At 38.8% G+C, this 17,484-nt stretch overlaps 1 protein-coding gene across 1 annotated transcript; it reads right to left on the bottom strand.

Moving 5' to 3' along the window:
• Positions 1-9,922: 9,922 nt before the first annotated feature.
• LOC117613087 (probable leucine-rich repeat receptor-like protein kinase At1g35710) lies at positions 9,923-17,259 on the bottom strand. The gene is made up of 4 exons (XM_034341733.1): positions 14,145-17,259; positions 13,691-14,040; positions 10,299-10,379; positions 9,923-10,177 (listed from the first exon to the last, which is right to left on the bottom strand). The coding sequence occupies exons 1-4, from the start codon at positions 17,257-17,259 to the stop codon at positions 9,923-9,925; spliced, it is 3,801 nt and encodes a 1,266-aa protein (XP_034197624.1).
• Positions 17,260-17,484: the final 225 nt, after the last annotated feature.

Here is a 17,484-nt window from a genome sequence, read left to right as displayed (position 1 = left end):
TAGAGGCTTGGGTTCAATATGAGTCGCTTACTTTCTGTGGAATGTATTTAAAAGATGTGGAGACGGCTTTCAATCGTCCTCAGCGTAATAACGACGGAGGTATGAGAAAGGAAAAACTTTCTGTTTTTGCCCAAAGCGCACGGCCCTTTGGAGATCCTGGACGAGGAGAGTCGTTTTCTAAAAATGACATGGAAGTAGCGCATTGGTTCGTACTGAACAATTGTGATGAGATAATGGCATACTTAGATGAGCATGAAGAGATGATGAAGCGAGAACATCCATCACATTTAGTTGCCCAGAAACAACGTGAATTGTTTCCACAATGGTTTTTGGATTCTGTAAGTTATAAGTGTTTTGTATTTGACAAATATAAATTGTAGTATTTAATTTTATCAGACTAACATGTGAATGGTTTTCTATTATATTAGGTGAATAAGTTGAAATCATCGAATTCCCCCACTTACAGTGATGAGTTATATAACTTGGCCTTCGGCCCGATTCGCGCTGAATTGTTTTCGGGTTGTTATATTAACGGTGTTAAATTTTTGGGGGCTGCACGAGATGACAAGTTGTGTACGCAAAACAGCGGTGTCCATGTCCCAGGTGGAGGCGAAAGTACGAACATTGATTTCTATGGCAAACTCACAAATGTCGTTCAATTGCTTTACAAAGATCGATACCAAGTGATCATGTTTAAGTGTCGATGGTTTGATAGCAACCCAAATAGGCCGGGAAGTGTTAAAATCGACCATGGCTTACTATCTGTGAACATTAACAGAACTTGGTATGATGACGACCCTTACATTTTGGCAAACATGGCAACACAAATTGTGTATCTAGATGACCCTAAAGCCGGGAGCAGTTGGAAAGTTGTTCAGAAGATGGATCATAGGAACGTGTATGCTATACCAGAACTAGACCTAACTGACAACGGCGTCGACAATGTGGCTGACCAACGTTTAGAATCATCAATGGAAAATGATGCGGAAACACTTTGAGATACACATGTTATACAAGAACCGTTTCAAATCCAAGGAGTGTCTTCAATCGAAATACCGATTCAGTCAATTACAATTGACCTCGGGGATCTTCCAAGATTCGATGTTGCAGTGGGCCCGAGCAGCGAAGATGATGTAGTTATAGTAGAGGAGGAGGAGGAGGATTGGGAGACCGAAAGTGATGATAGCGACGATAACGAAAGTTATTATAGTTCAGATGATGAATAATTAAATTTTTTGTAATTTTATTATGTTAGTGTACAGACTTTGTGTAATACAAATGTTTGAATATATGTAGTTGTTATATCCAAACCTTATATATGTGGACAACTGAAACATTATTCAAATAAATTTAGTTATAAAACATTGGTAAATCAATATATCCAAACCCTTTTAATAATAAATTTTAATTTTTTTTTGACAAAACACATTTACAAAATGAAAATGATACAAAATTTGTTATAAAACATTGATAAATAAATATATCCAAACCTTTTTCATACAAAGTTTGAAAATTATTGACAACAAACATTTTTCAAAAATGAAAACCCTTGCGCGACGAAGTAAACCTCGTCGTGCAAAGTTTGCGCGACCCACAATACACTAGTCGCGTAAAGTTAAAACATTGCGCGACAAAGTGTCATCCGTCACGCGATGAAAGTTTGCGCGACGAAAATCTTATTTCGTCGCGCAAATATATATTATTTTATAACATATTATATATACACATATATATTTGAAATTGACGATCGAGTTAGTTCATTGTATTCATATAGGGTCATGGAGTGTAGCTGTAAAAATTCATCAAAATCGGAGTTAAAATAACCGTTAAATCATGAGTTTTCATTTATAACCGTTCAAAAGTTTTGTCCCGTTACTTGATCTCTGAATGTTTTTTTTTTTCCGATTTTTGGGGTCTAAGATCTCGAAGTATAAACAAACAAGTTTGACGGCTGGATTACTGAAACTACTTTCGTAGAATGCGTTTGCCATCAAAACCATATATTCACCAACAATGAATAGTTTACTTATACTTTCGTTAAATATAACATAAGATTATGTGGTATCACCCTAGTGTAAACATCTTAAATTGAAGATCAAATTCAGTAATTGTATTCATATAGGGTCAAGAAAAGTAGCTGTAAAAAATCATAAAAATCAGAGCTAAAATAACCGTTAAATCATGACTTTTCATTTAGAACCGTCGAAAAGTTTTGTCCCGTTACTTGATCTCTTAATGTTTGTTTTTTCCGATTTTCGGCGTATACGATCTCAAAGTATAAAAAAACAAATTTTCCAGTTGGATCATGAAAACTAGTTTCGGGTTTAGGGTTTCCGCGGTTTAGGGTTTAGGGTTTAGTGTATAGGTTTGCGCGACGAATAGGTGTTTTTGGTCGCACAAAGCCTGCAGAGAATGGTCTTGAGCGAAGAACTCAGGCCTCATCGTCGCGCAATCACCCCCTTCCTCCTTCAACACTTAGTCAAAAAAAATTTCGCGTTTACAGAAAGCTGACTTGTGCGGCGCTTCTCATATTCGTCACGCAATCTCTCTACATTATACACTAAGCTGAAAATTTTGGCGTTATTACAACAGTGCGCGACAAAGTTTCTTTGGTCGCACAAAGCCTACAGCGAACAGTCTTGCGCGACGAAACCAAGTCATCTCGTCGCGCAATCTCAGCCAACCCTTTCACCTTTCACCCTCTTCCTCTTTGGACACTTAGTGAAAAAATTTTGCGAGTTTTTGCCCGACGCTGTACATACTCGTCGCGCAATCTCAGCAAGCCCTTTCACCTTTCACCCTCTTCCTCCTTGGACACTTAGTGAAAATTTTTTGAGAGTTCTTCCGGCGATTGGTATCGCTTTGAACACCCACGCGCTGCCGGCACTTGTGGCGGCTCGTGGGTTACTGTAGCAGTCATGCATTGGGTCCCAGTGCAATCCTTTAATTGCACGAGCGCGCTGGTGTTTTCGAATTGGAATTTGGTTACCGTTTGAGTCTCGAATGGATTTTGCCTATTGAGCGATTTCCAGGTTTGTTATGTTCGGACCGTTGGATCGAACTCAAACTCACGTATGGTGTACCTTGTATTTCTTGGATCATCTAGGATTCGACCGATCATGGATCGGAGTCCCGGATACTCCGAACTTGCAAACCCTAGGTCAAGGATCTGAATAAAATTGTATGTGTTTTCAAATATTCGTATATTTTTTATTAATTTGTATGTGTATTAATGAAATTGTGCAGATGTCAGACCTGATTAAACGTCGTAGGGCGGTGACGACTATGCAGAGTTCGGAGCTCCCGGCTCAGCCGACATCTGTTGCCACTGCACCAGCATCTGCTGCCACTGCGCCAGCACTGATGGACCACTTGGTAGTTGGTCTTGCGGGGTCCCAGGCGCCTGCTTCATCAGCTTCATCAGTGGCACAGCTTGTTAGCGCCAGGCGGCGTCATCGGCCAGCCAGCACCACCGACACCACATCCACTGATGCGTCGGGGTCACAGCCAGGTATAGCTTTCCTTTTTCTCCAGTTATTTTTATTTTTATTTCTTGTTTTTGTTTTTATTTTTGTGTGTGTGTGTATTTAATTGTTAAATTTGTTATTTATTTAACATTCATGTCATCTTTCTTTGCAACCAAGAAGAACACTCGAGGGCCGTGTCGGCAGTTAAAGACGGCGAAGGCCACCTGGGTGACCAACAGTCGTATCAACATCGGATACGACGAGCGACATCGGGGTGCACCAATGGCGGAGTTGCATAGCTCCTTGGCGCACGACATTGGTCATGTCATTCGGAGCCATTGCCCGATGCAATGAAAGTCTTGGAAGGTGATGCCTGTCGAGACCAAGACGGAGGTTCGCGGCCAGTTGTCGGTATGTAGGCCTTTTCATTCTTTTTCTTTCAAACGTTATATTTCTATTATTTAAATGTATGTAATTAATTTATTGCAGACGAACTACAACTTGGAGGACCTTGACGAAGAGTCGTTGGCGTACGTCAACAGACTCTTCTCTGAGAGGTACAAACAGTGGAAGAGCGACTTGCACCACCATTTTGAGGCGTTTGATGATCCGCAAGTCGCTCTTCAAGAGGGTTGCCCGAAAGAGCTTGAGGGGCGGGAGGATAGTTGGGCGTGGCTCTGCGCTCATTTTCAGGCGCCCGCTTTTGTGGTAATTTTTTATATTTTATTTTATTTTCTTACAAATGTTTTTTTTAATTTTTTATATTTAATTTCAATTTCAACTAATACGTTTTATTTTTTGTATAACAGAATAAAGCCAAAGTCAATAAGGGCAATAGGAAGAAGAAGACTCTTCTCCATCATTCGGGTTCCAGGCCCTTCTCCTATAGGATGGATGCACGGCGGCAGGTAATAATAAAATAATTTTTATTTAATTTTTAATATTTCATTATTCTTAATTTATTTTTTCGTACTAATATTTTTCTTCTTTTGTTCAATTTAGGGGGGGTCCAAATTCCCAGAGATCGACGTCTTTGGCGACGTTTATGTTCGACCTGGGAATGAGTTGGCCGAGTCCCTTCATGTAAGTATTATTTAATTTTAATTCTTATGTTACGCATTCAACTTTAAAGGTTATTATATGAATGTTTGAATTTATATTTTATGTTATGCTAAACAGACGACGATGGTGGAGAGGAGCCAGTTGGTTCTTCAGGAGTCCGCCTCCCAACTTCCTCCCGATACTCCGATCGAGTCTGTGGATCCTCCACAGATGCTGGGTTTCAGATCTTGACGGAGACATTGGATCAGACTCTAGGGAGGAGACCGGGGACATATTGTCGAGGGATGGGGAATGCCAGGCAGAGGGGACCCAGACTCATCAGCGCAGTATAACAGTCAGGTCACTGCTTTGACAACACAGGTGGCCACTCTTCAGAGTTAGATGTCGGTCATTCTGCAGTCCCTCGCACAGTCTCGCATTTTGATGTGCCGACCTCCGAGCTCGTCCATCCCGAGCATCCCTTCCAGACGCCGACCCCTATAGACCCCTACACCTCTGAACCGCATGTGCCAGACGACAATGCAGATTTTGGAACATTATTCGATTAGTTTTTGTATTTTCGTAATTATTTTTTAAATATTTCTCTTGTAGCATACATTTATTTTATATAATAGACTTGTTATTTATAATTCAATTTTTTTTATTGGAATTTCATTTTATTACCCAAAAAAAAAAAACCAAATTTATTTTTTTATAAAATAAAACAAAAGTAAATATTAAAATTATATCTTTCTCGTCGCGCAAATTTATATATTCCGAAAAAAAATGCTTCATTTTTTTAAATTACATATAATTATTCTTGCGCGACGAACATTTTCGTCGCAAAAATAGATTTGTGCGACAAAAGTATTGCGTCGCGCAAACTTTTTGGGCACGTATCGCGCGACGAACATTGTCGTCGTGCAAAAATATATGCGCGACAACATTGTTTCGTCGCGCAATACATTTTGACACGAATTGCGCGACGAAAATTATTCGCCGTGCATTGTTTTGGCGATGAATCTACTTTCGTCTCGCATAATTTTGTGCGACTAACAGTTTCGTCGTCTCTGAACCTTTTGTGTAACGAAGGTTAACCGTCGCACAAATTGTGCGACAAGTGGTGCAATCGGTCGCGCAAAGTCTTTCTTCATGATCTTTGCGCCACAGACAACGCGCGACGAATTGTCTGTCGCGCTTGAATTCGTGCGATTATATGTTACTTTATGTGACGAAATTGGATTCGTCGCGCAAATTGTAATATGTAGTAGTGAATTGGTAGAAGCTGAGAGGGATATTTTGCTAAATCAGCTGCGCCAACTCCTTCCCAATTTTGATCCCATCATGCTCAAACTGACACCTAACCCCTTTCCAATCCAAGGTCAAGAGCAAAGTCCCAAAAATTCAATGTCGGACAAAGCAAGTTGCTTTGGGCGCTTGATGTGAGAGCCCTGAATTTTGAAGATGATAATGCAAAGGATGGAGAAAAGCAAGATGAAATGGTAACATCTCTAAACTTTGCATATTCTGTTTTTTGAAATCCATTAAACGTCGTTATTGTTAATTACAGTCGTTAGAGGTACAACACAACGACGGTTTTTATTTACCGCAGTTTGAAAAGACATACCACGTCTGTTTTACTAATAAACCGTTGTTGGGACTGCAATACCACGACGGTGGAAAGGATTGAGTTATTGTAGTATTTAGTTTACTTGTTTTACAAGCTGTCTTCATTGACTCAATCCCACTGTGTGTATATATATAGTTTTGCTCTTATGCGGACGTCCGCATTTTGTTAAACTACGGTTGTGCCAGTTACCACTTGTTTTTTTTGCAGAAGAGGTGGATTTGATTCATGCAATTCCAATTAGCACTAGAAAGCTGTTGGATTCATTGATTAAAAATGGCAGTTTAGTACAAAGTGCTTAACACGATGCAAGAGCCTTGAGAGCAACCAATGGTACTGCTTCTTCTTTTGCATCTCCATATTCCCACATTTCGGATACTTTTTGGAGGGCCCACACCTCTGCCAAGGTGAAAGTAATCTGGCAGCATGTAAGCTTTTACTTGTATGTACACATATATTGGTAAATCTGAGGACAACCGTAGTTTAACAAAATGCGGACGTCCGCATAAGAGCAAACCTCTATATATATATTAACAGCAATTAGAGATATATATATATCCAATTGCTGTTACCTGTATTTCTGCTAAAGCAGGCTGGTTCACTCTGGAATATACATTTGTTTAAAGTTTTATTTTGATTTAGATGACGGTTTTCTTGTTTTCCGAAGTAATAGATTCTACACCATGATGTTTTTCATTTACCGTCATGTAAATTGTTTTAAACGTTGCTTTTTCCTAGGAACCATCTTCTGTTTTGCCTTACCACGATGGTTTAGTTTACCTTTTTAACTTGTTGTACAAGCTGTCTTATATATCTTTCTTTTTTTCTTAAGACAAAAATCTAGGGATCTAGAAAAGCAAGATGAAATGGTACATTCTCATAACTTTGCAATTTGAATTAGAACTCTGAAATTTGAATTTCTATAAATTGTGCATTTGAATTAGACGTCGGCTTTGTTTATATGCCTTTCAAACGACGGTATTTTCTATAAACCGTCGTGTGCATTAAATTACCACGACAGTTTATTTTGTTTAGTGAACTTTTTTAACTTTGTTGTACAAGCTGTCTTATATATCTTTCTTTATTTCTTAAAACAAATTACTGAAGTACAAGATTACTCAAAGCTAGACTTGCCGTCTTCTTTACAAACGCTTTGTCTTTATGTGGACATGACACTTTACTCTCTATCGTTGTTTTAGAAGTTAACACGACGGCAGTTTTATATCATCGTTTTTACTTTCTACGTCGGTGGATTCTTACCAGCTGTCGTTGATTTTGAGGTTAGAATTTAAGTTAGGAGAAAACATTTTTAATAAGACGATGCTTGTTAAGTTTGATGTGTCGTGTTTTGGAAATACCAAAGCGGATTTCAATTTTTTAGGTATTTAAGTTGATGATCCATGTCGTTTTTCTGTTACCGTCGTCTTTCTAAACACAACGACGGTTTTTTTTTGGGACATAGCTCTAAATGCCACCATTTTTATAATTGTAACTGAAAATACCACCCTTTTTAAAAAAATTTGGAACTATAACCTATAAATATATATTTATTGTCCCCTTATTGCACACATCACTTTTACTGAAGTTCTCTATCAGTTTTGCTGAAGTTCTCTCTTAGCTCTCTCTCTTGGCTCCGTCTCTCAGTTTCTCTTCACTCTCTTGTCGCTTTGCTCTCACTCTCTCATCTCTCGTCGATCAGATCTCAGTCTCTCGTCGCTCAGCTCTCAGTCTCTCGTCGCTTAACTCTAACTCTCTCTTCTCTCTTCCTTTCTCAGCGAAATCTGTTCATCGAAGCTCAACTTCATCATTCACCCTGAACAGGTACTGTTCATCGTCATTTTCTTACAGTTTAAGGGTTTCTCTGAAGTTGGTTTAGGGTTTATGCATTTCTATGAAATCGGTTCAGGGGTTTGTTCGAAATGGTTGAGGGTTTAGGGGTTTCTCTGAAATTGGTTTAGGGGTTTCATTGAAATTGGTTTTGGGGTTTCTCTGAAATGATCTTAGTATGATGATTCCCTGCTGTTTGTATTACCAATCTGATGCACACGGTCCAACAGTTCAGCAAATTTGATGGTCCGTGGAACTATTAAGCCTTTTGAGTCACCCTCTTCGTATTTGCACATCTTCTTCAAGGTGACCCATTTTCCATTGTAGCACACGAGAATAACAATTGTCTCCATTTCTGACCATGACAAAACAACATTTCATTAACACAATATAACCACAATAACCATACAATACAATGCAATATAACCACAATATAACAGCAATATAGCGCAATGTATAAGCAATATAATGGCAATATAACAGCAATACGACTGTAAAATAAGAGGAACACAACAGCAGTACACCAGTAACACATCAGAATCACCCTATACAGCTCTACTACATCAAATGAAAAATCCCAAGTTTCAAGATTCACATATCCAGACCAATCTAAATGCAATTGGTACAAACCCAGATGAATGAGCATGAATATTCAACAAAACCTAACCCAAAGAAATTAAAGCCAAAACGAATTTAACACCAACCCAAAAAATCAAGCTATAACCCATTTCACATATTCCCATTGATATTAAGAAAATAACCATCAACACTACCTTTTCGAGGTCGGCAATCCACTAGAGCTTCAATGTTGCAAGCAGCTATTCAGAAGACACATCTAAAGGGAGGGGTTCGCGATTCCAAACAGAGAGCAAGAGATCGAATAGGGGAGAAAGAGACATAACGAAGCTAGAGAGAGAAACAGCTGCGCTATGAGAAAGAGAGCAAAGAGAGAGACAGAGAGTTGTGCTAGAGAGAGAGAGAGCCAAGATAGAGAGAGCCAAGAGAGACACAGAGAGCTGTGATAGACAGATACCAAAGAGAAAGAGAGCTGTGCCAGAGAGAGAGAGAGCTGTGTGAGCTAAGAGAGAAAAAAATTTCTGAACTTTTGAAAAATCAACAATAAGTGGACAATAATTTTATATTTATAGGTGATAGTTGTACAAAAATTGGGAAGGGGTGGTATTTTTAGGTAAAATTATGAAATGGGTGTCATTTTAAGCTATTTCTCTTTTTTTTTTTCTTCCGTCGTTGTTTTCTGGTCGTCTTTTTCCCTTTTTATAGTAGTGAGAGGGGCCGCTTAAAAAAAAAAACATTTGGCAAAAAAAATTAAAATATATAAAGTAAAAAACCAATTAAGAGAAGGCAGATTAACAATCTGATAAGTCAAGAATTGCATACAAACTAGATGCTTCAACTTTTTGGTCTTTTTGGATATCTACTTTCTCTTTTTGGAAATTAAAGGAAGATCATCTAGATTCATTTGTACACTATTAATAAAATATATATAACAGACGAGTAAAATGAAATGTTAATGACAATCGTACACGTGCAAATTCAAAAATTATAAACAATTATTGTATAAGAATTATAGATCGGCATGAGTATCAGTTTGTGGAGAGAAATGCGAAATTGAAAATGAAGATTGAAGAAGTTTGCCTAACAATAGAAAATAAATATAAATTACAATAGAAAATAAATCTCAATTATAATAGGACTAGATACATGGGTAAGTAACCAAAGTCCTCACATAGTAAGGAACCAAAATCCTAACTAAGTAAGGACACGCCAACACTTCCCCTCAAGTTGGGGCAAAGATATTTCGCATGCCCAACTTGACAAGCGAGTCATAGAACCCCATACTCGACATTGACCAATTGAACAACTCTAGAGAAGGCCTTGTCATAAACCACGAGTGAAAACAATTGACAAACCATAACAAATAGGGCACATAGGAGAACGCTTAAAAGTATAACACAGAAACCCTGTGAGCATGGCAGTAGATAATGTAGAACACAGAAACCCTGTGAGCACGGCAGTAGGTAAAGTAGAACATAGACACCATGTGAGTAAGGCAGTAGATAAGGAAGAAAACAGAAACCCTATAAGGAAATAAAGGCATCAGCATTGAAATAGAGATGGATGAAGGGATGGCAGCAGCAGCTACAATAGCAAGGTAGGCAACGACGACAATAGCAAGGTAGACGACGGCGAGGGGCTAGGATTATAGGTTAGGTGTATAGTGTAGCAGAAATAGATAGTGTTTAGGGCTAGGTTAGAAGGATCAAAACACAGTAACATCATCGGCAATGACCATAGCAAAAGAAAGCGAAGCAAACAAAGACAACATCAACAACAAAAATAGCGGCAACGGTAACATCAACGGCTGTAGTAGCGGCAACAGCAACAGCAACAGAAAACTAATAAAGCAAGGCAAAGAAGGGCAAAAGCAACATTAAAGACCACAGTAACGAAAAGTGAAGCAAGCAAAGACAACATCAACTACGACAGTAGCGACAACAACAACAACAATGACAACAGTTCTTCCATATGTTGTTTTTTGTACCTCGAGGATAGTGTAGGAACTCGAGGATTGAGAATCGGGGTCCTAGATACTCCAAATCAATGACTTCATCGTTAGGCGAAGCGATCGTCGTCCAATTGTGCGATCGGCTTAAATTCGATAGCTCGATCGAGACCAAACTTATAGGATGTGTTAAGTAAGTTTTGTTAAACTCGTAGAAACTTTCAGACCAGAAATCGGAGGTCGTGGGCCCCGCGGGCCCGATTGAGCAATTTGGGAAATTTGACCACTCAGTTGACCGTGAGTCTTCCGAGGTCATCTCACCCTTTTGAAGAGCATTAGTTTGGCCTTAGAAACTTCCCAGTAGTCGTGCACTTAAGCGTTAAGTTCCGGGAACTAGGGTTTGAATTTTATTTCGTGGATGAGATTGATTATTGAGTTATGGTGGGAGTGGACAATTGATTTAAGTGTGCATTACTTTTTGATAATCGGAATGTTTTTATATTGTGTGTTAATTATGAGATCATAAGATAGTTTAATTATGGTTATTGGATATTATATTGATATTTGTGGTTTATGAAATATTTGGAGTCATGGAAGTTATGATTATGGGATACTTGATTGATTGGTTGTGAAAGTGAGTCTTGGTACGCGGCTATGATTATTAGGAAGTTAGTGGACATTTGTTTTTAAGTGTAATTCATTTTTTTTCAAATATGGAATTGCTTGCATAAATGTGTTTTGATTGAAAATTGATTTAATTTGGGTTAATGAGGATATGGGATCTCTAAGGGTTATTATTTATCATTATTTATTATTATTATTATTATTATTATTATTATTATTATTATTATTATTATTATTATTAAAGTATATGAATTGGGTGATATTGGATTATTTATGAAAGTCTATTGTTTTAATTGTGGAATATAGTATTTTATGAAAATTATGTGCAAACAAGTTTTGATTATTATTCGAATTATTTTGGGGTCTTGACAGGTCTACGAGTTTATGTTACGGAATTATCAGATTTAATTTGATATTGAAGTTTTTGAATATTTTGGGTTATGGAATCTATGCTTATGAGAGTTTATTTTCTATACTATGAATAAACATTTGGGTACATTGGAATATTGAGAATTTGGGGAAATTGAATTAAGGGCGGGTATATTATCTTTATATATATATATATATATGAGTTGTGAATCTCACCACCATACGTACTTTCTCTAGTTATTTTACCCACACGTGGCATTGTATTTTCCTGTGTGTGGGCTCCCTTATTTGTTAGTACTTTATCACAAGCGGCGTTGGATTTTTCAGCGTGTGGTAAAGCAATTTGTGTGTGTAGGACATGGTTGGGTTGTTTTGGCCGCACGTGGCATTGGATTTTCCCGCATGTGGGTTCCCTTGGATATTGGTTGCTGTCACTTTACTACATGTAGAGTTGGATTTTCTGGTGTGTGGTAAAGGTTCGGGCACCTTTGGTCGGGTGTGCCATAGGCCATGATGGGCAGTCTACACGGGTAGGACATAGTTTGGTTGGGCCACACGCGGCATTGGATTTTTCCGGAGTGTGGTAAAGGATCCGGACACTTTGGTTACTGTTACTTTACTACATGTGGCGTTGGACTCTCCGGCGTGTCGTAAAGTAACAAGGAGACGGAAAAGGATTATTATACTATATCGACAAAAAGATTATTGTTTAAAATAATTATGCTTAGCATATGTGAATTGTTATAGGGAAAAGGTTGTTGAGTTATGAGTCTTAAGAACGGAGTGCATAAAGAAAAATGGGTTTGTGTTCATGGGCTGAGATATTATGATTTTATTTAAAGGAAAAAGATGATTCTAGAATTAACTTGTTGGTATTACTGAAAATAATTGCGTATTGTCTGCTTCGTGATTATTGATTGAAGAACTATGTGCGGCTTGATTCCTCAATAAGGGTATGTAGGTCGCCTGGGGTCTCACCTAGGTGTAGTCGCGAGATGAACTATATTTTTGGAACTTTAATTTGGTCATTGAGATCAAATCCTATTTATTACATTTGTTGAGTTTGGTTTTGAATTTGTCGGTGGCCTGAAGCCCGGTTGAAACTTAGGTGAGATTAAATGCCTATTTATATTCCAGTTTTTATTGAAGGGATGTGGTTAAAATGTGTTTGTGGTTGTTACGGGGCTGAAACTCATTTTAGATTGATGAATGATTGTGAATCTTTACAACTACTTATGATTGTGCCTAGACGGTGGACTGTCCGTGTTGAAGTTTGAGAATTTTGAACTGTGAATATTTAGGTGAAAATAATTTAGCAAATGTTCGTTTTTTAGGGGAGATTCTGCCGAAATTTCTATAGAAAGTCGCGAGCCTCTTTTGTTTTGTTTTCGGAGAAGAGGATGTTGTTAGTAAGTGGGCCCAGCATCGGTTTGATATCGGAAAAACCATAGGATTCATTACGGATTCCAAAGAACTCGGGGCAGATCCTGTCATGTATTTCTTTGGTATTTCTTACGATGACTTAAACGTCGAAATTTCAACAATTTTCTTATTTTGCTAGACAATTAGTTGAAATTTTAATCGAAATTGTAATATTTTTCTGCCTCTTTTTTCTGTTTATGGTAGGTAAGGCTAATTTTGAAAGATGGGGTGATCGTGAAGATGAATTCCTTTTGAGTCTCACAGAAAAATACATACATAGGACTTTGCTCATCTTCAAACTTCACTTTCAATTTCACGTTTGTCTACACGGACAGATATTAGACCCTACCCTACACTTTTTTCAGCAATCTATCACCTTATTGGAAATTTTTAACATTCTATCATGCAATTTAAGGGGCCAGTTTTCTTTTTAGGCCCCAACAGTTTGGTGGTTGCTAAATAGTTTTTGGTTCTTTTCTTTCTGGACAACACTCTGGTTGTTAGTAGGTCGGAAGTGTTACTTTTGTTGGTAGTTGAAAACTTAATCAAATGCATAACATAGAAGTTTTAACATAATCTGGTTGGATTACACGAGTAATCAATTCGTGAATATTAGTAACACGAGTCGTCACATACACATAAATAATTGTTATAAATCAACGTTTACAACCGTTCACGTTGACAGGATAGAGCTACAACCCTTAGCATTGCATCGGTACATAAATGATTACTATTCATATATGTGTAAACCTCTTATGTTTAAAAATTCTTCTGGTTTCGACAACTTGCCAACTTGTTGATGGTGATCATGCCAAATGGTGCAGAGAGGTTAGCCTGGGTCCTGGCTGATGATAGTTTTTTTGCCACAAAATCCATGGTCGGTCTTGACTCTGCATTAGTGCACGTACAGGCCAAAGCCATGGTTACCACAGAAGCCACTGCCGTTGCTGACTGACTGAGAGGAGGCCTTAGCCGTTGGTCTAACAAATCCTTCAAGAGCAATTCTGCATTTTCTGTTAATGAGACTGATAGAGAAGCTAAAAGCTCCCCAGGATGCCTTCCCATCATTATTTCCAATGCCACCACTCCAAAGCTATACACATCACACTTATCCGTCACACGCATTGTGAAAGCCAGCTCTACATGCACATCAAAGCAACAAAATCAACCAACATTTTTCTATCATAAAGAATGTGTCAATATAAGTCATGTATAAATTGAATATTAGTTTATTGGATTTTACCTGGAGCCATGTAGCCGTAAGATCCAGCTACAGAAGTCCAATTTGATGAATCTGTGCTCAACAACCTTGCAGTTCCAAAATCCGATAACCGTGGCACGAAACCCTTCTCGAGTAATATGTTATTCAAAGTTATGTCCCTGTGAACAATTGGAGGAGAGCAGTCATTGTGCAAGTAAGAAATTGCATGAGCGAGCCCTTGCACAAGTTTCACCCTTGTGCTCCATCCAAGTTCTGCTTCCCCTGTCCCATACAATACTTTTCTCAAGCTACCTCTCTCTGCATATTCATACACCAAGTACAAGCACTCCCTCCATGAACAGAACCCATAAAGCTTTATTATGTTTCTGTGCCTCACTTCTGTCAAGGTTCGTATCTCATTCTCAAAACTTTGGCGATTTATTTCTGGAATGTCACTAGAGTCTGAAATGTTCAGCTTCTTAACTGCAACCACTTCTCCCCTGCCCAACATAGCCTTGTAGACACTCCCAAATCCTCCTTTTCCAATGAGGTACTTCTCATCAAAGCTCTCTGTCGCGTTCACGATTGCACCAAATGTGAATTTTCCATATCTTCCCCATATCCTTGAATCAAAACTCTCAGACATCCTAGGATTTTCAGTTTCCTTAAGCTTTGATTTCCGGCCGAACTTTAGCACTGCAGCAGTACTTGTAGTTGCAACCACTAATATAACACAACTGGAAACCAGGAGAGCAAGTAGAACCTTGCTAATCTTGTTGGACTTTCCGGGATTTGAGTTGCATGGAGTTAGTCCCTCGATATCTCCACATAAACCATCATTTCCAAGAAAGGCATTTGCAGGCACTTTTCGAAAAATGGCACTAGTTGGGATTGGACCAGTTAAGTTATTGTAAGAGAAATCAATGCCAACTAGACTAACCATTCTGGAAAATTTCTCTGCGATGCTCCCTGAGAGACGGTTGTTTGAGACATTGAGAACCTCCAATTGAATGAGCTTGGCCAAGTTTGAAGGTATTTCTCCAGTGAGAAAATTGCTGCTAAGATCCAATAAGTACCGCAACTCTAAGTTTCCAATCTCTGCAGGGATATTACCTGAAAACTTGTTATGGCTCAAGTTCAAGCTTGTTAACCTGTCAAACGTGCCAGGCTCAATTGGTATTGCCCCTGTAAAATTGTTATCAGACAAATCAAGAAGTTGGATTTTATTCAATTTGCCTACACTCTTGGGGATTGATCCTGCCAAGTGGTTGCGGCTCAGGTTGAGCGAGAAGAGCAAGCTTAGATTTCCCAGTTCATCCGGAATTTGCCCAATGAAATCATTAGCTTCTAAGCTTAGAGATTGCAATTGTGTCATCTGCCCAAGCTCAGGTGGGATTTGACCAGAGATTCTATTTCTAGCCATGCTCATAGCGGTGATATTTTTACATTCTGCCCACTGTGGTGAGAGAGTACCAACAAACTGGTTGTCACTAAGAGCAATGAACTCAAGACTGGGATGAACACCAAACGCATTTGTAATGTTTCCGGTGAATTGGTTACCATCAAACCGGACTCTAGATAGTCCTGAACAATTTCTCAAGCACGCAGGCAATGACCCTGTGAAGTTGTTACGATTGACTGTGAGAACTTGCAAAGCGAACCCACTGCACAATTCTTGTGGCAATTCTCCAGAGAAACTATTGTTGGAAAAGCTAACATACACCAAATTAGGACTGTACATCCCAAAATCGCTCGGAATGTCTCCTGATAATTCATTGGTGAACACAGAAAACTTCTCAAGGCTACTCAAAAGAGAAATGTTCTTTGGCAACTCCCCATGAAGTTGGTTTGTGTTGACATCAAAGATAGCCAATGACATCATGCTTCCAATCTCTGGGGGGATTGTCCCAGTGAGATTGTTGTATAAAAGCTGTAGGCTATGAAGATTTGTGAGACTCCACAGTGTTTTAGGAATTGGCCCTGATAGCTGGTTTCCAGAAAGATCTAAATGTGTCAAATCTTTCAAGTTTCCAATCTCTGCTGGAATATTCCCACTGAAGCTGTTGTTTTGAAGTTGTAAAGAGACCATTGCAGTCCAATTGGAAACTAGAGAAGGCAATAGTGGACCAGTAAATGAATTCCCAGATAAACCCAATTCAACAATGTTGGTAAGCTTGGACAAGGACAGAGGCAGTTCCCCACTGAGGAAATTGGAAGCCAGGGCCAAGTAGGTGAGGTTGGTACAAAGACCAAGCTCAGAAGGGATTGAAGAGTTCAAAGAATTGTTTCGAAGATCAAGGTGTTTCAGCTCCCTGAGTTGGCCTATAGAGGATGGAATTGGCCCTTTAAGGGAATTGGTAAACAGGTCAATTCTTTGAAGGCCAGATATCAAACCAATATCTTCAGGAATTGGACCACTGAAGTGGTTCTTTTCTAAATTAAGAAACTCAAGGTTCTTAAGACCTGTCAGTAGTTGCACTGGAACCTGACCAGTGATCCGATTGAAAGACAAATCTAGAGACATTAGCTGTGGACATTCTGAGACAAATGAGGGAACCTCCACCAAATGGTTATAATAGAGCCAAAGGTCTGTTAAAGATGCCATCCCCTTAAACTGAACATTATCAGGATTCTCTAAATAGTTTGCTCCTAAACTGAAATTCCAAACTTTTTGTAGGTTGCTAAGCTCATGTGGGATTTGACCTGTGAGTGAATTGTTGTAGAGAAGAAGAACTTGGAGTTCCGAGAGGTTCCCGATCTCCAGGGGAATCGGGTTTGTGAAGTTGTTACTACCGAGATCAAGTAAAGTGAGCTTTGTTGCATTCCCAATCCCAACTGGAATCTCTCCCACAAGATTGTTGTAATTGAGATTGAGGGAAGAGAGATTAGGAAAGGCAGAGAAGTCAAACCTGTTGAGTGTTCCATCAAGGCCTGAATCCACCAAATTTATTTCAACAATGCTGCCAGCTTCATTGCACTGAATTCCAGTCCAGTTACAGGGGCTGCTTGTGCTGCTAGTGAGAGTCCATGATGTTAAAGAATAAGAGCTTAAACTGATTTTCCAATTTAGCAGAGCTTCTGCTTCAGTTTGTGCATGGATTGCTTCAAGAAGACAGAACAGAAGAACAAAACAAATAAGTCCCTCTGATTTCTTCATGCTCTTGGAACAGAACTGATTGAATTCAGAGCTTTTTTTCAGTTCTCTGAAAAAGTTTTGAAGAGAATCAATGGCGTGCAGAAAATGCATTGAAGAATATATTGAATTGGTTATTATCTCTCCTTTGATCGTTTACTATTTTGCTTAGTGTGTAAACATCTTTTCAATCTTCCCCACCAAAGGAGTTTGGGGGTGGTGGTGTGTGTTTGAAAAATCCTACCTTTC

The sequence above is a fragment of the Prunus dulcis genome, unplaced genomic scaffold (assembly GCF_902201215.1).
Source record: "Prunus dulcis unplaced genomic scaffold, ALMONDv2, whole genome shotgun sequence".
NCBI classification, from domain to species: domain Eukaryota; kingdom Viridiplantae; phylum Streptophyta; class Magnoliopsida; order Rosales; family Rosaceae; genus Prunus; species Prunus dulcis.
Note: the sequence above shows the minus strand (reverse complement) of the source record. Positions and strands in the feature narration are given on the sequence as shown.

Bases quoted from the DNA above. Each gene is read 5' to 3' on its own strand.
- LOC117613087 (XM_034341733.1), bottom strand. From the start codon at position 17,259: ATGAAGAAATCAGAGGGACTTATTTGTTTTGTTCTTCTGTTCTGTCTT. The intron at 14,041-14,144 runs GTAAAATCCAAT...ATGTGCATGTAG, and splicing joins TTACGGCTACATGGCTCCAG to AGCTGGCTTTCACAATGCGT. The intron at 10,178-10,298 runs GTTTGCTTCGCT...CTATAATCCTAG, and splicing joins TTGTTGTTGATGTTGTCTTT to CCCCTCGCCGTCGTCTACCT.